The sequence below is a fragment of the Camelus ferus genome, chromosome 5 (assembly GCF_009834535.1).
Source record: "Camelus ferus isolate YT-003-E chromosome 5, BCGSAC_Cfer_1.0, whole genome shotgun sequence".
Taxonomy (NCBI): domain Eukaryota; kingdom Metazoa; phylum Chordata; class Mammalia; order Artiodactyla; family Camelidae; genus Camelus; species Camelus ferus.
In genome coordinates this window covers 44,947,538-44,967,221 of record NC_045700.1, presented here as the reverse complement: position 1 = coordinate 44,967,221, position 19,684 = coordinate 44,947,538, and the positions used below count along the sequence as shown (strand labels likewise).

The 19,684-nt window shown below is 35.5% G+C and overlaps 1 protein-coding gene across 2 annotated transcripts in view; it reads left to right on the top strand.

The window, feature by feature from the left end:
* TLK1 (tousled like kinase 1) overlaps positions 1-19,043 on the top strand; it is a 127,415-nt gene extending 108,372 nt beyond the window's left edge. The window contains exons 14-21 of one of the 2 annotated variants that reach the window (XM_032479671.1): positions 1,925-2,006; positions 5,403-5,494; positions 5,587-5,676; positions 5,832-6,001; positions 6,284-6,419; positions 9,419-9,530; positions 10,748-10,855; positions 14,984-19,043. In XM_032479671.1, coding sequence (XP_032335562.1) covers positions 1,925-2,006; positions 5,403-5,494; positions 5,587-5,676; positions 5,832-6,001; positions 6,284-6,419; positions 9,419-9,530; positions 10,748-10,855; positions 14,984-15,160 — 967 coding nt within the window. In that variant the 3' untranslated portion in view covers positions 15,161-19,043. The remainder of the gene's footprint in view (positions 1-1,924; positions 2,007-5,402; positions 5,495-5,586; positions 5,677-5,831; positions 6,002-6,283; positions 6,420-9,418; positions 9,531-10,747; positions 10,856-14,983) is intronic. The other variant, XM_032479672.1, reaches the window with a different exon arrangement.
* The last annotated feature ends 641 nt before the right edge of the window (positions 19,044-19,684 follow it).

Below are 19,684 nucleotides of genomic sequence, written 5' to 3'. Positions count from 1 at the left end.
TCCCCTCACTTCCATGTCACAGACATACTGGCCCCTTTGAACTTGTCTAGCACTTTACCACCTCAGGTCTTTTGTGCCTGCTATTTCCTCTGCCTGAAATGTTCCTCCTCTAAATTCCGAGTGGCTTATTTCTTATTTTTACTCCAAGTGGTCATTAGAGAGGCTGTCCCTAGGCCACCCTGTCAAAAATAGCAGTCCTTGCTGCATTCCATTCCCTGTCCCAGGAGCCTTACCTTACTTTATTTTTTCATAGCATTTATCACTATCTGGTATTAGATTTCTTTTTTTTTTTTTCACTTATTTTATTGGTTTCCTCCCACTAGAATGTAAGCTACATGAGAGCAGGGACTTAGTTTTGTTCTTGCTCTATCCCCAGAACCTAGATCAGTGCCTGGCACGTGACTGAATACCGAAGTTAATATTATAGTATTGAAGGAGAAATTATTTCAGCTAGAGAGATTTCAGTAAGCCATGTGTCCAGCTTTATGTAGAAACTGGAGAAGAAATAGAAAAGTCGTTTAAGTTATAGTCTCTGTACTTAATCCCTAGTTATCAAAATGAGAGCCATAGATATTAAATACTGAAGGAATTCAAAGAAGAGAAATTATCTGGACTGGTGGGAGCTTTATGAAGAAAGTGGAAATTAAGCAAGGCACCACTTGGCTTTAGTAGTGCAAAGTAGAGGAGAGGAGGGATGTCTTTTTTATACTTTCCCTCTAAGACTTACATAGTTTAAATCTTCATGACCTAATATGAGTATCAGAATTGGCAGTGACCTATTTCTGCTGTGAAATATAAATATCTTGCCTAAAAGAAGTCCTGTTCACAATCATCTGTATGAACACAGTTCATTCCAGTTTATAAAGTCAGCGAAATAATATAGTTATGGAATATCCTTAATTGTACCAGATGAAAACTCTAATAAAGCATGTAAGACAAAACTAATTTATGATTGGCTTTTCTGAAAGTTAAGTCCAAACTTGTTTGTGGACATAACTTGGTCCACTTGATGAAAATTAAATGAATTATTACAGTTTTATAACTTGCTTTAAAACTAAGCAGAAATCTTTTATGTACAAGTTTTCAAGGAAAGCTTAAATTATCAAAGCTGCAATGATTTTGAATAGAATATAATGTATTTGCATGAAGAATTATAGAGCTGCATTGACTTTTTTTTTTTTTTTTCAATTTCAAGAGTGCACATTTTGGAACCACATTTTTCTGCTAAACCCTGCTGTATATTAGCTGTTGACCTTGGACTAGTTACTTAACCTTTCTGTGCTGTAGTGACCTCATGTGTAAAATAGAGATAGTAGCAGGGCCTACTTCAAAGGGTTGGTTAAGAACTAAAAGGAAATACATGTGAGTGCTTATTTAATGTATAGCAGGTGCAGTAAATAACTAGTAATAGCAGTATTGTCTGTGGTTAAATTTTTTTTAAACCTTTCCTTTTTAAATTGGGAACTAAAATTTTATTTATAGAAGGCAGAGATCATAAAATTTAATCATGGATGAAAACCAATTTATAAGTATAATTATTTTTAATCATGTCAGTACTGTAAAACTTCATTAACTGTGACTCCCAACATAAAAGTATATTTTTCTAAGGGAAGTAATTCCTGTGACTAAGTACAGGATTTCATAAAGCTGTTGGTGATACAATAGTTGATAGCTCTTTATCACAGTGCTATCATTGGTCATTGAACCTGAATATTTAGCTATAAATGTTAAGCTTTGTGAACACCAAAGCATTGAGATGGGTGACAGTCATGCAGGTAGAGAAAGAAAAGAAGTATGGAACGGAATTCAAAATTAGCTGAAACAGAAATAGCTAGGAGTAAAATAAGACAGTGGAACTTTATTGTGGAAGAAAGCTTTTAGTGTGTGTTTTCATGTGCTGAGTGTTTTTTTCCTCATCCTTAAGGTTCAAAGATCATCCGACGTTAAATGAGAGATATTTATTACTTCATCTGCTTGGTAGAGGTGGCTTTAGTGAAGTATATAAGGTAATGTACTTTTTTTTTCTGTTCTTCACACTAATACAGCAAAGGTAGAGAAGTACTTGGTTAAGAAGTACTTGTCTTTTTATTGATTTTATGATTTTTTCTTTGGACTGGTTTTATGTCCTGCCTCTCTTTACAAAAAGAGGGTCTGTGGTGGCTTAGGTTGTTGTCTTATCTCAAGAGTCTAAAAACTATCTTTGTGCCTTCGAAGTCCCTTTGATATCTGGTACCTGTTTACCACTAGTGAGTCCGATACAAATAATAACAGCTGTTAGCATCAAGATAGGCAGGTAGCCATTTAGTAATGGTACATTTATGAAAAGGTGGTGTCCCTTAATTTAAACATGTGTCACAAGTCTCACATGTCCTGAGTTTACCCAAATTTCTACCTATTTTAAGGTCAGTGTTTCTCAAATATGTATGAGTAAATGTAGATTTTTACTCATCATGTTTAATGCTTTATACCTTTTTTTCAGTTTCTGCCCAACCTTTAAATATTTTAGTTCCTCATCATTCTTATTCTCCTTTGCAAATATATCCCTCCCCATGCACTGAGTTACCATCTGTTTGATTTCACTCCCAGATAGAGATACACAGGTACCTAGATATCTACCCCACACTTCCCTTCTGAGCTTCATACCTGTTGGTTTACATGACTGAGTCTGTTTGCCTCACATGGATGTTTCATGAGTACTATAAACACATCTGAAATAGAAATTATCTTCCTCTTCTCCAAAGCCCCTTATTCTGACACCACTCCCTACTTTAATACACAGCGCTGCCATTTATCTCTCCATTCCCTTCAGTGAAAAACTTAAAAGCCATCCTTCACTCCACCTTTCCCTTAACCCCTTTCCCCAACACATAAACCAGTCCCTGGTGCCTGCTGTTATCAATGTCATTAAGCTCTCCTAAGTCCCGCAATGACCCTTCTCCTATCTCTTTTAGCTCAAGGCCTCATCATCTCTTGTTTGCATCGCACTGCCTGATCACCTTTTTTAGGCATTGGGTTTCTCCAGTTCATTTATGTTTGCTGCAGCCTAGGGTGACCTTTTTATAAAATGCAGTCTGATCATCTCACTCCCTTGTTTATAAGCCCCAGTGGCTTCGTATTTGCTCTTAGGATACAGTCATGTTGAAGGTCATACTCTCACCTTAAACTTCAGTTCCTGTAGAAGGCTTCCCTTTGAGTCTGCGTTGTATAGGCTCCTTGTGACACTTTGTGCTTCATTATGTTTTAGTATAGTCAGTGGTTCAGACCTTGGGTTCTGAAGCCAGATAGACTGGATTTGAATCCTGATTCTGACTATTTACTAACTGTAAATTTGGGCTTATTGCTTACCATCCTCTACCTCACTGTCTTCATCTTGCAATAACAGTAGCTACATCACAGGATCATTGCAGTGATGAAATGAGTATCACAGGTAAAATCACATAAAACATTGGTGTGGAGTAAATGTAAGCTCGTCAGATTACTATTAGACGTCTTCTCTGTTCAGTGGGACAAGAACTATGTCTTTTTGGTTTATAGAAAACAACCTGTGTATCTATCTAGTTCTGACTCTGGGGAAAATTATGGGATTTGGATTCAGGGAACTTCAGTTCTGATCATCTGACAGTTGAACTATTTTTTGGTTTTGTTTTGTTAACTTAGACAAGTATTTAGTGTCATAGGCCTCATCTTCCTCATTCATCAAGACTGATCTCTGAGCTCTCTTCCAATTCCTATTTCTCTGACTCTAAAGATAGTTCATCCTGAAGCATTTAATGGTTGAGCAGTCTTACTCAGGCTGTAAGGTAGAGAATATCCTGACAGCTCACTGTGGATCTAAGAACCACCAGAAGTACAGTTGGCCAGCACTGGCTCAGCCTGAAAGTTGCATAGCTACTGAGACTATGGCTAGCTTTCACAACGGCCTTCTGCCGCTGCCCAACAGTATTTCAGCTGTTGTTTAGCCCCACAGATAGTGGTTAAAAGGAGCTTTTCTTTTTGAAGACTTTTATAGAAATTAGAAGATGCAGATTGTGGGGAGCCTAATGATTTGAACTTTCAGTACTAACTTAAATACTAATGACAGCTCTGTCCAATCTCTTCAAAGCCCTTTCATGGTTGCCAGTTCCACTGGGAAACAAAGCAGCAGGTTGTCAAAGAACAGACTTTTATCTATACCACAGTAGGAAATATTGAATCAGTTGCTCTGTGATTACCATGTTAGCTTTATGGGAGGGTGTACCATACTCTCTTAAACTTGGGAGAAAGATGATTGTATTATTATAATCAATATACACTGACGATAACCTTATTTGTAGTATACTTAGGCTTTTATTTTCTTCTCTTATCTTTTGTTATGAGTGCCTTGAATTTTATCCTTTATGCTTTCTTGCTTTAAATACACAGATATGTTTTACCCCCTTTAATTCTCTCAACAACCCAAACTATAAATGAGACCAAGGCGGAGAAGAGGGTATTAGCACAAAGTCATGCAGCTAAAAGGTCCGCTCCAAAGTAAATATTCTTAATTACTGTATCCCATATTATTTTTGATTTCATGCTTTTATAATTTTGTGACAAGCAGTTTACCCCTACTGCTATTTTAAGGTTAAATTGATGGGGGTAGGGGGGACTCGGGCCTTCTTCCTAATAAATATAGAAGCTTTCAGTGTTAAAGGAGTACCTTTGTGTGTAAGTCACAGTGGAACCTAAATTATTAAATCTTTCTTCAATGATACTGTTTTTTAAAAACATTTATAAGTCACCTAAAGTCTTAAAAGAATACTGTTCTTGTATTTTAGAAATAGGCTGGTAATTTGAATAAAACAGTATAAGACGTTTTTTGAGAAGAGTTTAAGGAATTATTACTAAAATAGTTCGGTGTGATAATTACATATGGTTATGTTTATGTTTGAACAGTTTCATAATAAAAGTTTAGAATCTTTTAAAAATAATTAGGAAATTGTTAAGAACTTTTAATTTTCAAACAAATTGGGGGAAAAAAGTGGAGTTGCTAGGTAAAGATAGAGAAGAGGCTTTGCTTTGTTCAGCCCACCAAAAAAAGCATTACAGCCATCTGTTTTCCTGGCCTCTTACTGCTACTGCCAGTGCAGAGGAGCGGGTCCATATTAAAAACAAATGATAGCTTTATTGTTTTATCTTGATTCAATATATTGACATTTATGAAACTTGAATATGAACATTCACTTTAAGGCTTTCTCTGATTTAGCACCATGTAATTTGTCTTATTTCTGATACTATATGTGCCACTGAACTATATAGTCTTAGCAGAGATGACTACCAAGAACTGTAATATATATTCTAATTTCATATAGCAAAGATTAGCACCAAAAAAAAAAAAAAATCTCTTCAGCTTTGGTCCAAACTCTTCTGTTCTTGAATCCTAGGCTTTTGACCTTTATGAACAAAGATACGCTGCTGTGAAGATCCATCAGCTCAATAAAAGCTGGAGGGATGAGAAGAAGGAAAACTACCACAAGTAAATATTAACACTTTATGACTTTTTTTTAAATCAATTTTGTAAGTGTATGTAATGGTCATGGAGAATTAATACACGTTCTCTTCTCCTAGACATGCCTGCAGAGAGTATAGAATACACAAAGAACTGGATCACCCCAGAATAGTTAAACTCTATGATTATTTCTCCTTGGATACAGATACGTAAGCAAATATTAAAGGATTTACTTTTTAAGAAAAGACATGTTGGCTTTTGCTTCTCCTTTCTGTAGTGATAATATAACCTCTTCATTTGTCCATTGTGATTCTGAATTATTGGATAATATTTTATGTCTAATTTTTTTTCTTTTCCATTGTAGGTTTTGTACAGTGTTAGAATACTGTGAAGGCAATGACTTGGATTTCTATCTGAAGCAACATAAATTAATGTCAGAGAAAGAAGCTAGGTCTATTGTAATGCAAATTGTCAATGCACTAAGATATCTCAATGAAATCAAACCCCCTATTATACATTATGATCTTAAGCCAGGTAAGTAATAAAATGTATCTAATTTTAAGCTATAGAGTGTAGTTTTTAAAAGTCATTAAGTTTTTGAGTTCTGTGTTTAAAAGTCAGTGGAATAGTAGAATTTAAAATATTTTTATTATATCACTACATTTAAAAATCATATCTTAAATATATTTTTTAATTACATTAAAATTTTTACATATGTATTTTATTAAACATATCATTTCCCCAAAATCAGCTTTAGTAGTAAAGATAAGTCTTTCATCTATGTATCATTAAAAGAACTTTATACTTTATTTTTAGGGAACATTCTTCTGGTAGATGGAACAGCATGTGGAGAAATCAAAATCACTGATTTTGGTCTGTCCAAGATTATGGATGACGATAGCTATGGTGTAGATGGAATGGATCTAACTTCCCAGGGGGCAGGCACTTACTGGTAAGTGCATTTTGAAAAACACTAAATTATCTAGATAAGTGCCCAATCTTTTTATAAGAGTTTATATTTTCATGTACCTTTGCAATTGGTGTGGTGAGGGTACTGAGGTGAAATCTCTGAGTTGAGAGGGAGACTACTGTCATCCAGTCCTCTTTCTCATCTGGTCTTAACTGTAAATATGAGCAACCTGGAGAAAGAAAATCTTGGCATTAGCAGATGACTTCATTACCTCCCAGCCAGAAACTCCTAACATGGAGAATTCATGAGTCTTCTTCTATAATGTTACGGTGATGTTTATCATTAAAAATATTTAATATAATACAACATCATCAAGTCCCTCTCTGTAGAGGTTTTTAATTTACAGTTTTTTGTTGGAGATGGCTGTTTTGTTGATCATAGATGAGGAAGAAATATGGCATAATCTTGGTCCTTGGACTTATACTCTCAGAACTCATTAATGACTTCTGAGAGTATATCTGTGAATCTAGGGTTCTATCTAGATTTATAAGTCTAAATGAATGTCATGCCCTTAGGGTACCTAGGTGTTGACAAAAATTACTTCAGTGAGAATTTTCAAACTTAACCAAATATGCCCAAGTGGAGAACATAGGTGATAAAGTTTCAAAACAAATTTAGTTTTCAGAATAAATTAGTTTAGCAAAAGGAATGCAGTCTTAATTGGAAGGAAGGTAACTGTAATCACCTTCATTGAGCAGGATGGTGACTACAAACATAATTGTGACATTAGGTTTTCTGTAACAGTCTTCACTATTAGCCTGGCCAGTAATAACCAGTTCCATAAAATGCCACAGGTCTGAATGGACTTTACTTTTCAAAACAGGGATGAGTCATGGCCATGTATTCTTTTAAAGCCATTTTAGTATTTCAAATTCTGCATGTGGCATTTTTTTAGGAATATGAATTACATCATGGATTTTTTTCATTATTAATTTTAACTAGTAGCTAGTCAGTATCCTCAATCAGTAGCCTCTAGACTTTCCTCTTTTAGCAACAAGTCTCCTTTTTTCCACAACAAACAAAATCTTAGAATCCTAATAAACAAAGAAACAGTTCTTGGTAGAAACCTGTATTCTGTGGACAACAGCTTGGAAACCATGCTGTAAGTAATAGATCATCCTTCCTCTGCAGAGACTCCCACTGTACCTTCTCACTCTGGCTGCCCTACTATAGGGCAGGGCAAGGAAATTTTCCTGACAGATGGGCATGAGACACGGAAACTATGTTTAGGATGCTGTGCAGGAAGGAGATATGTCATGGCATTTCCATCTAGTAACCTGGAATTATACTTCTCATAGAAACAGTGTTCTAAAAAGTAATGGTTAGTTTTCTAGTCATAGTTTTTTAGCTATGTATTTGGTAAACTGGATGTCTTGTACAGACTTTTAGAATTCACAGATTGCCTTTCATCCCCCCAAAAGCTTAAACTGTTTTCAGTATAACTTAGAAGACAGTGAGTTTTGTCTCTCCCTGACAGGTCTCAAATGTAGTCATCCACTAAATCCTGGTGGTCATTTTTCCTGGATAGCTTTCGTATCTATTCCTACGCTCTTCTCCTTGCTGATAGCCTTCTACCTTGAGAGATGGTATAGCATAGTGTTTAACAGCCATTCTTGTTTTCTATATGTTTAGCAAGAGAATTGCCTACAGTTTGAATATTGGTGAAGGGGAAGAGGAAAAGATTACTTCTGTTAATAATAGAATATTGCCATTTCTAATGACAGTTTTTCATTCCTGTAGATAAATCCATATACAGTTGAGCCTTGAATGATGCAGGGGTTAGGGGCACCAACCCTCTGCACAGTCAAAAATCTGAGTATAGCTTAGAGTTGCTCTTCCTGTATGTGGTTCCTCTGCATCCACAGTTCAACCATGGATTGTATAGTGCTATATAGTATTTGCTATTGAAAAAAATCCTCATGTGAGTGGAACCATGAGGTTCAAACCCGTATTGTTCCAAGGTCAACTGTATTATTACATACTTTATCACAAAGTTGTATGTTTTGGCTCTAGAGTCAAATGATATAGGGGTGTAAATGCTTTAAAAGTTAGGACTTTCATGAGTGACAAATGCTGGAGAGGGTGTGGAGAAAGGGGAAAGCTTTCTACACTGCTGGTGGGAATGTAGTTTAGTGCAGCATTATGGAAAACAGTATGGAGATTCCTCAAAAGACTAAAAATGGACTTACCATATGACCCAGCAATCCCGCTTCTGGGTGTATATCCGGAAGGAACTCTAATGTGAAAAGATACATGCACCCCAGTGTTCATAGCAGCACTATTTACAATAGCCAAGACATGTGGACATTTAACTTGCTTCCATCGACAGATGACTGAATAAAGATGTGGTATATATATGCAATGGAATACTGCTCAGCCATAAAAAAGAATAAAATGCCATTTGCAGCAACATGGATGGACCTGGAGATTATCATACTAAGTGAACTAAGCCAGAAAGAGAAAGAAAAATACCATATGATATCACCCATATGTGGGATCTTTAAAAGGGGGGGGGGCACTCTATGAACTCATCTACAAAACAGAAACAGACACCCAGACTTCATAAACAATCTTACGGTTACCAGGGAAAGAGGGTGGGAAGGGATAAATTTGGGAGTTTGAGATTTATAAATGTTAGCTACGATATATGAAAATAATTTTTTTTAAAAGTTCCTTCTGTATAGCACAAGGAACTATGTTCAATATCTCATGATAACCTTTAATGAAAATGAATATGTGCATGTATATGCATGACTGGGACATTGTGCTATACACCAGAAATTGACACTTGAAATACAGCCAATTACAATTTAAAAATAAATAGAAGTTAGGACTTTCATCAGTGAAATCACTCATAGTTTCTGTATGGATAAAATGAGTGTTCTAAGATTTTGCATTTATAAGGTTTTAAGTTATAAATTGTTAATAGTACCTTTTCCTTTTTTTCTCTCTCCCCCCACACACAAAAAACAAAACCCTAGGTATTTACCTCCTGAGTGTTTTGTAGTTGGAAAGGAACCACCAAAGATTTCCAACAAGGTTGATGTTTGGTCAGTCGGAGTCATCTTTTTTCAGTGTCTTTATGGTAGAAAGGTAAGTTAAAGTATACCAGATTCACCTGTATAGAGATCAGTTGAATTTTCCCATATTAAAGTTTCGTTAACTTGAAGTCAATTTAGATCCTTCCAAGGAGTGCCAGTCCTCTTCTCTATATCTACTGTTACCCAAGAATTCCAAGAATGGAGACTTGGTTGAGGGAAAAACCAAAACAAACAAAACATTTATTTGGAGTCAGGAGCAGCCTGGGAAGTAGAAATCCAGGAAAGCAGGGGAACTCTGAAACTGCAAGGTTGCAGCTGGCAGCTGCTAGCAGATACGGTTTTGAAAACAGCTAGATGTGTCCTTGACTTTGATACAGTTTAGAAAGTTCAGGTTTTCTGTGATGCCACTTCTGTAGTGGCCTCCCAGCTCCATGTTGGATGCCTAAACCATAATTACTCCATTTAGATTTTTCAAATGATCTTACATATATCATCACTTCCTAAAATTTGCACGGATCAGAATTATTTTAATGTCACAACAGCTTATCTGGCCTCATTTTTGCCTTTTTTTTTTTTTTTAATTTAAGGAATAGAAGTATCTAATGTGTTAATGGTGCTAAATAACATTTTTATTCTGTTTGTTAGGGATAATGGAGTCAAACACTTCAGTAGCCTCTGTTTAAACTTAGTCCCAGTTTTTTCCAAACCTCTGTTTATGTTGAAGTCAGAACTACAAGTGACTGTAGATATTCTCAAATCTTTATCCCATTCAATCCGTTTCTCAGTGTGAGTAGAGAGGTTTAATGAACTTGTTTAGGAAGTCACTGCATGTTAGTACCAAAGCCAGAGCTATTTCATGTAAGTTAGTGTGTCATGCTCAGAGTATTTTATTCTTTGGCCTTTTCATAGACATTTCCACTACTGCTTCCTCTCTTCTCTGATCAAACTTAAAACTTTATTCTCAATGTTTGAAAATTAAGTTTCTTTTTGTAAGTTTTTTTTGTTTTGTTTTGTTTTTTTACTTAATTGCAATAGTATTACTTTCTATTGCTTATTCAGTGTTTTGGCTATGTTGAGGATTGATTACATAGAAATACAGCTGTAACTGATAGCAGGCCAAGAAAGTCTATGAGAATGCATCCCAACTTCCAAATAACTGAAGAAAAGATACTTTAGAACACAGATCATTTATATCTTGGGGATTAACTGATAATATTTGTTTAAATATTTTGTGAGATTAAAATATTGAGAAAATTTTTTTTTTTAAAGCCATTTGGTCACAATCAATCTCAACAAGACATTCTTCAAGAAAATACAATATTAAAAGCCACAGAAGTCCAGTTCCCTGTAAAACCAGTTGTAAGCAGTGAAGCAAAGGTATGAAATTTATGTAAATAGGTACTTACTCTGTTTTAAACACAATTTATGAAATATATTTTACAGAATTTACGTAAAGTAAAAGGAATTGCAGCCACAAGAAAATCTGTCCTGTGGGGGCTGGTGATTACTCTGGAGAAGAGTTGCGTAGGCCTTTGGTTGTGACTGTTTTATCTTTTAAGGACCCAAGTATGGTCCCTGTTTCTTTTTTTTAACAAACCAGGCAATGGAGAACATAATCTATGATTACGTTTACATAAAGCTCAAAACAAGCAAAACTCAACTGTGGTGTTCAGAGTCAGGATAGTGGTTACCCCAGCAGATTAGAAGCAGATCCAGTGCCTAAAATGGGGCATGAAGAGTCCTTAGGAGGTTCTGATAAAGTTCTTGATCTGGTTGCCACTTACTTAAATACTCACTTTGTCCTGTACGCTCTATGCTCAGTAGGAAAAATACATTATGGCCAAAAATGGCATCATACTCTCTGACCACACTGACAGTAAAGTGGAGTAAGGGTGAGAGGAGTGTTTTACAAAAGAAAAATTCCAGGAAGAGAAGTCTCCAGAATACTGTAAGGAGAAATGCAGCAGTGTACATTCAACAGTTATAGGCACACCTCAGAGAGGTTGTGGGTTCAGTTCCAGACCACCGCAGTAAAGCAAAATACTGTCAGAAGGCAAGTCACATGGAATTTTTGGTTTCTAGGCATGTTTAAAAGTTATTTTTACACTATAATGTTAGTCTACTAAGTGTGTAATAGCATTATGTCTTTAAAAACGTACATACCTTAATAAAGAATACTTTCTTCGCTAAAAACTGCTAACCATCATCTGAACCTTCAGCCAGTAGTAATCTTTGTTGGTGAAAGGTCTTGCCTTACTGTTGATGGCCGCTGAATGGTCAATGTGGTGGTTGCTGAGGCAATTTCTTAAAATAAGACAACAGTGAAGTTTGCTGCATCAGTAGACTTTTTCCTTTCATGAACAGTTTCTCTGTTACATACAGCGCTATTTCACAGCATTTTTCCCATAGTAGAATTTTCAAAATTTGAAGTGAGTCATCTCAAACCCTGCCTTGCCACTGCTTTAGCAGCTAAGCTTATGTAATATTCTAAATCCTTTGTTGTCATTTCAACAGTTAAGTTTGCAGTCTTATATGGGCAGAATTCGTGATGTCCCAAAACAATTACAATATTAAAAGATCACTGATCATCTTAACAAATATAGTAAGAGTGAAAAGTTTGAGATATTTCGATAATTGCCAAAATGTGACACACAGACACAAAGCAAATGCTGTTGGAAAAATGGTGCTGATAAACTTGCTTGATGCAGGGTTGCCACAAACATTCAATTTGTAAAAAAGCAAGAACAAAAACTGATTTATCCACAAAGCACAGTAAAGCAAAGTGCACTGAAATGAAGAGTGCCTATTGGAAGTCCTAGCCAAAACATTAGGCAAGAAAAAGAAATAAAATGATATTAACTGTAAATAGTGACAGTTTTACTTCTTCCTTTCTAATCTGGATGCCTTTTATCAAAGACATTACCAAAAAAATAAATAAATAAAATTCAGTAAAGTTGCAGGATACAAAATCAGTGCAACACATTTGTGTATTTCTGTACACTAATAGTAAGTTATCAGAGAAATTAAGAAAATAATCCCATTTACAGTTGCATCAAAAAGAATAAAAGACCTTAGGAATAAATTTAACCAAGCAGATAAAAAACATTTGTAGACTGAAAACTAAGACTGATGAAAGAAACTGAAGAAGGCACAAATAAGTGGAAAAGTTCTCTATTTTCATGGATTGGAAGAATTAACATTGTCAAAATTTTCATACTACTAAAAGCAATAATATACAGATTCAGCACAATTCCTATCAAAATTCTAAAGGCATTTTTCATAGAAACAGAGGAGACAATCCTAAAATTTGTATAGAATCACACAAGACCCAAACATAGTCAAAGCTATCTTAAGAAAGAACAACAAAGCTGAAGGACTCATGCTGTAATTTCAAAACTATATAATCAAATCAATATGGTATTGGCAGAAAAACAAACACATAGGTCAGTGGAACAGAATAGCCCAGGAAAAAGCCCATACACACGTGGTCAATTAATTTATGGCAGAGAAGCCAAGAATATACAATGCGAAAGGACGGTCTTGTCAACAAATGGTTTTGGGAAAACTTAGCCATATGCACAAGAAGGAAAATGGATGAAAGTCTTGAACATAAGACCTGAAACCATAAAACTCCTAGAAGAAAACATAGTAGTAAGCTCCCTGACATCAGTCTTAGTGAAACCAAGTGGGACTATATCAAATGAAGCAGCTTCTGCACAGCAAAGGAAACCATGCACAAAATGAAAGGGCAGCCTACCAAATGGGATAGAATATTTGCAAATGTCATATGTGATAAGGGGTTAATGTCCAAAATATGTAAAGAAATCAAACAGTCCGATTAAGAACAGGCAGAGGATCTGAGTAGACGTTTTTCAAGAAGGTAACACAGGTGGCCAACAGGTAGCATGAAAAGGTACTCAGAACCACTAATCATCAGGGAAATGCAGGTCAAACCACAGAGATCACCTGACACCTCTGAGAATGACTGTTACCAAAAAGATGAAAATAGTGTTGATGACGGTGTGGAGAAAAGGAAACCCTCATGCACTGCTGCTAGGATTGTAAACTGGTGCAGCTGCTGTGGAAAACTGTATGGAAGTTCCTTAAAAAATTAAAAATAGAACTACCCTGTGATCCAGCAACTCACGTTTTGAGTATATATCCAAAGGAAATGAAATCACTATCTTAAAGAGCTATCTGCACCCCATACTCATTGCAGCATTATTTACAATACCCAACACATGGATGCAACTTAAGTGTCTATCGATGGATGAACGGATAAAGAAAATGTGTGTGTGTGTGTGTGTGTATATATAAATGGAATACTGTTCGACCATTAAAAAAAAAAGAAATCTTTCCATTATATGTAGAATCTTAAAAAAACAACAAAAACCTGAAGCTCGTGGATACAGAGAAGACGCTGGTGATATCCAGAGGCGAGTGGGTGAGGGGTGGGTGAAGGGGGACAAAAGGTACAAAATTCCAGTTATAAATAAATCATGGGGATACAATGTTGCAGCATAGGAAGTATAGTTAATAATACTATATTGCGTATTTGAAAGTTGCTAAGAGAAAAGTTCCCATCACAAGAAAAAAAATTTTGTAACTACATATGGTGACAGATGTTAGACAATTGGGGTGATCATGTCACAATACAAATATGGAATCATTATGTTGAACACTTGAAACTAATATACTGTGTCAATAATACATCAGTTTTTTTTGAAATTACCATGTGATCCAGTATTTCCACTTCTTGGTCAATACCAAAAGAAAAAGTGGAAGGACTCAAACTGATATTTAGATACCAGTGTTCATAGCAGCAGTATTCACAATAGCTGAAAGGTAGAAACAACCAAAATGTCAATCAACAGGTAAATGGTAAACAAAATGTGGTATCACTTGCAGTGGAATATTACTCGGCCTTAAAAAGGAATGAAGTTCTGACACATGCTACAATGTGGATGACTCTTAAACATTACATTAAGTGAAAGACACAAAAGGACAAATAAATATTGTATAATTCGACTCATATAAGGTACCTAGAATAGCCAGATCATGTAAGTGGTTACTGAGGGCTGGGGGAAGGAGGAAAATGAATTACCGTTTGGGATGATGGAAAAAGTCCTAGAGATAAGATAGTGGTGATGTTGCACAACAGTGTGAATGTACAATTAAGTGACATTAAGTACATTCAGAAGGGTAAAATTGCTCATTTTTATGTTATGTATATTTTAATCACAACCAAAAAATTTTTTTTTTTTAAAGGCAGCTTTCTGTAGTAAGTTTACATGGAAGCAGTAATATTTGGACTGTAAATGAGGGGCTGTGAGTTGAGAGTTGAATTTGAAGTAATAATTTTATTGCTACAAAAAAAATTTTTAAAAATATTTAAATACCCAATGGAATGAAATCTGTTTGTCTTAAATGTGTCCATTATCTGTAGTATTCAGTTGATTGATATTTGGAAAAGGGAAACATTTTAATTGCTCTTTTTTTTTTAAGGCCTTTATAAGACGCTGCTTGGCATATCGAAAAGAAGACAGATTTGATGTGCACCAACTGGCAAATGACCCCTACCTTCTCCCACACATGAGAAGATCAAATTCTTCAGGAAACTTACACATGGCCGGGCTGACAGCATCCCCTACGCCCCCTTCTTCAAGCATAATGACTTACTGACTTCGCTACAAAATCGGCATGGTATCTTTGAATCGCTTCCAGATGCACACGAGTTTGACAGCATTTGAGTGTTTTTGTTTTCTTTTTTACACAGGATTTGGTTGAGAACTGTTTGTGAACTGAAGTTCTTCCTAGCGTCATTTGTATGAGAGTGGATCATGGACAGTGAATAAATTTACACTTCTGACTGTAACCTTGAGCAGTAAAGGGTGACTGCCTGTTGCACAGAAACAGGAATACCATGTTAAAATAGAAGAGAAATGGTTTTTTGTTTGTTTGGGGGAACACTGTAAATAACGTTTATAATACATTTGGTTGTTACTAGAGAGTTCTAATACGAAGGGTAGTTTTTCATTATTTAAAAACACATGGAAAAAAATGAGACATATTTCTAACACAAGAGCTATATAGTGCCTGGATACATTCTTCAGCATTCAGCAGTTTACCTGCTGAAACCAAAGTAAGAACTGAATGACAGTGACAGTCATGTTTATAGTAACAGAATGTGGGAGTCAGAGTCTTTGGACAAAGTTAGACTTTGTCATCTGCCTGTTCTGGCTTTTACTAAGTTGTACCTCGAAATCAAAAGTCTGTTTTTTCACTGGTTATGTTAAAGGAAGAGTTATTATTCCTAGATACTTTACACCTTTGACAAAATGAGCTGCTTGTTTTGAAATCAGTTGAATTCACTAAATCATAATATCTCCAGTGTTTTCAACGTGTTAGAATTGTTAACAGATCTTTTTCTTTTGTTACCAGGCCTTGTTACAAGTGACAGTATGTAACCAAATGCAGACCAGTTCTATGCAGGATAATGATAAATTCCCTTCTAGCTCTATTGTAAATTGTTGTACAGATGTTGTATTTCAATTACCAAGTTTCAGCAGCTTATTCTTGTACAAATGTTTAAAAATACGGCTTTTCTAATTGGATATTGTATTTTTTTTTAAGTCTTCTTGAAGGCGCTTTAATTGCTGCTAAATGATGTTGCTTCTTTGCTAAAAAAAATTGAATGACCTCCTTAAAGGTGCAAGTTGACTGTACATCATAGAATGATAAAAGCAGGCATTCATTAACAATCAAGGCATGTAAAAATGATCCCTGTTGGACATAAAGAGTTCTCTAAATCAGTGTCTTGGGTCCTAGGGCTGTGAGCACATATAGATTAGATTTAAAAATTATTCATGGTTATTCTACATTTCTAGAAGGTTCTTAGCAAGGTGGGATGATGGTCCCACAAACAAGTTTCTTGTGATTTGTACAGATTTGTTAAAATGTGAACATTTTCTAATTGCCTTGTATGGTAGAAACCATTCTTTTTCAGGATGCTGTGTTTCACTCCTAAGAAATATTTCTTTATCATCACATTCATAAGGCTGATATTTAATGTAAGTTGTCCATGTTGCCGAAAAAGGAGGCTAAACTTACCACAGATTCTCCTTAATATTGTACAGTTAAACTGTGGCTCTTATTTCTGATGTTGCAAGTCATTTTGTTCTTCATTGTACATAGACACACTGTCTCTTTAAGATGCTGCTGAAATTGTAGAGAATGTAGCCAAACAGTAATAAACAATGACAGTTAAAATTTAAAGACTATGAAGTTAACATTTGAAGGGAGCTTTCAAGATTTAGGACGTTGACTAGCTCCTTAAGAATCAGCTGAATAAATTCTTCAAGTATACTTCAAGATAAGTATGAAGTATTTCAAGCTGTTAAAGTATACCTAATAACCGTTATCAGTGCTAATCCTGGGTAAGTAACACTTAGCCCCATCAGGAGTGGTTTAAGGGCTCTACCTGTTCCTCTGTAGATGAAGACAGAAATCCTATTTTTTTTAATTGACATGGTAATGGAATGTTTGCATCGACTGAGTGCTTTAGGTGCTGCCCACAAATTTTTTGAGTTTTCACTTTCTGAATCATAAAATCCTACGTTCGTATAGCAACTGTTATTTGAAGTCCTGAATTAAAAGAAAATACCCAGGTTTTTAAAATTTGGTGAGGTATTTAAGTGGACATGCACATCTAACATGAGATTGAAGAAGTACAGACCTAGATCTGGTGGTGACCAGGTTATTTTCAAACGAATGAATGTGACTGCTACTGTCAATGCAGAGAAGGAGGGAGACAAGCCATAAAATGCAACTGCTGCCCTGGCCTGGGTTTAGGTAATCATCTATTTAGAATCCAAGATGTATAGGCAATAAATCAAACTTCAAGACCATCTAGTCCTCCTAAAGTTCGTCCAAACAAACGCTACAGGTTTTAGGTGGTATGCTCATAGCCCAGCATGTTGACTGAGCAAAAATGAATACTGTACCTTCACCTGAGAAACTGGCATTTATCACATTTATTTCAGTCACTCTGGCAATCTTTGGCTGTAATATCTTTTGAAGCTTAAACTTTTTTCGTCTCCTGAATTCTGTCCTTAAAATTACAGCATTTCTTATATCTGTAAGATAGTAGCCAAGGTCTTTTCCCTTTAATAAGCACTGATGTAAGGTAAATGTACAGTTTTTGCATATAATTTAAAATCTTTAAATGAATTAGCTTTACTGTGTGCATGATGAGAGGAAGTAAGTGTAGAAACCACCCTAATTTATATGTCTGGAGTTGGGTAGATATTTGGTTGTTTTTCAAAAATAAAGTCTCAAGTCTATTTTTCTTACTGGCCACCATCCCCTTCTCCTTAAAAAAAAAAAAAAGTTCAATTTGAATGGTACATATAATGTGAACAAATACTTCTACAAATACCTCATTACATGAAACCAAAATGGTAGAGTTTCAGTGAAACAAATTTAAAGGGTATATTGTGTGTTTTGCTGTTCATTGTGACTTATTAAATGCAATGATGCTGATTACCATCAGATGTTATTAGCTATGTTGCAGCAGTGGTAATGCACTCTGCAGTCCTTTTATTAGTTTACTCTTAGAATTTACATTGCTGTTTGACTTGTGTGTGAAAGACAGCCCTACTCTTACACCTTTAAAATCATATTGTGAGATCTTACTCTAAGATGTGTTATCTGATCATTTCCCTCCAAATATACTAGACTTTAGTGTTCTCGTGGCTTAATCTAATTTTAAAAGTGCTTTAGCAGCTAGTTTTTAAGTGAAATTAGAATTCCAGTTCCTGGATCTCAGGAATTCTATAACAGTTTTAGAATTTATGTAACATCTGTCAGTTTGAATTAGAACACACACATCTCTCCATTTACTTTCCCCTGCTTTCATTTCCCTTTTTTTTTTTTTTTTTTGAGGGTTTTCTTCCCTGAGAATTCTTGAATTTCTGAATGGGAAAGATTTGAGTAAATGTGTATAAACCAACTTCAGAAAGGTTGCATAGAACCACAGAACTTAGAAGAGTTAGTTTTAAAGTAGGATCAAAATGCATGGTTTTCACCTAGAAATTCTCACTCATTTAAAACACTAGGGATGTACAACACTGCCTACGTACATACTAGTTTTAAGGGAGGCAATATCAGTAATACTGGTTAAGAGCTCATACTTTAGAACCAGATTCTTTGGGTTCAAATGTTGACTGCCATCTACTACCTGTGTTTCAGGTCCCTCGTCTGCAAATGAAGGTAATAGTACCTATCATACAGACTGGCTGCAAGGAATAAATGAGCTCACATATATAAGGCACTTAGAACCATGCCCGGCACATTGTAGTACGTCTTATTACCGTCATTCTATTTTAAACTCAATAATTATTCTGTTGTGTTTAGCCTATATATAAGCCTATATATAAGATGCAGTATGTTTTTGCTTTCTGTGATAAATTCTTTTCTGTTAAGAAATAGTTTTACAACACTTGACTCAAGTTTCAAACAATGATAAGATTACTTGAAAATAAAAGAGTGCAATGTAGTGACAAAAGTAATTGTCTAAACTATAGTCACCAGAAGGACCACACCCGAACCATTTATGCTAGTTCATCAGAGGAAATTCTTTCATACTTCCCTGAGAGTTTTCCTTGATAGTAACAACGATTTGAGGTAGAATAGGCAGTATTATCCCCATTTTACAGCAGGGGAAACAAATTTGGAGAAAAATAACTTGGTAAGGCCATGTAACTAGTAAATGACATCACAACTGAACCCTAGAGTAAGTTTCATACTGTGCTGACATCTTGCCTCTTTATTATGAAATTTGTTTAATGTATTAAGTCATCATGATTCTTCAAAGTGACACAAAAATGAATAGATACAAACCTACCTGTCACCATAAAAGAGGAAATCTAAAGAATTCAACTGTTAGATCAGAATGCCATCTGAGCTGTGCCTTGATGGCTGTGAGTCATTTGAGAGGGGCTTCTGTCCCAGACTCATTCTAGGCAAGGCTGAGTATGGGTCACAAACCTTTTCCTGTTCCCACATTTGTTTTTTGTTGCATTTTTAAGTCACAGATCAGATCAGGTTCTGCTTAACTTACAGGGATTGAGGGGTTCACCTTTCTCATCCTCAGCCCACTTTCTGTCTCCTCTCCCTGCAGTGGTACCAGTTGGTCTCCAAGAAGAA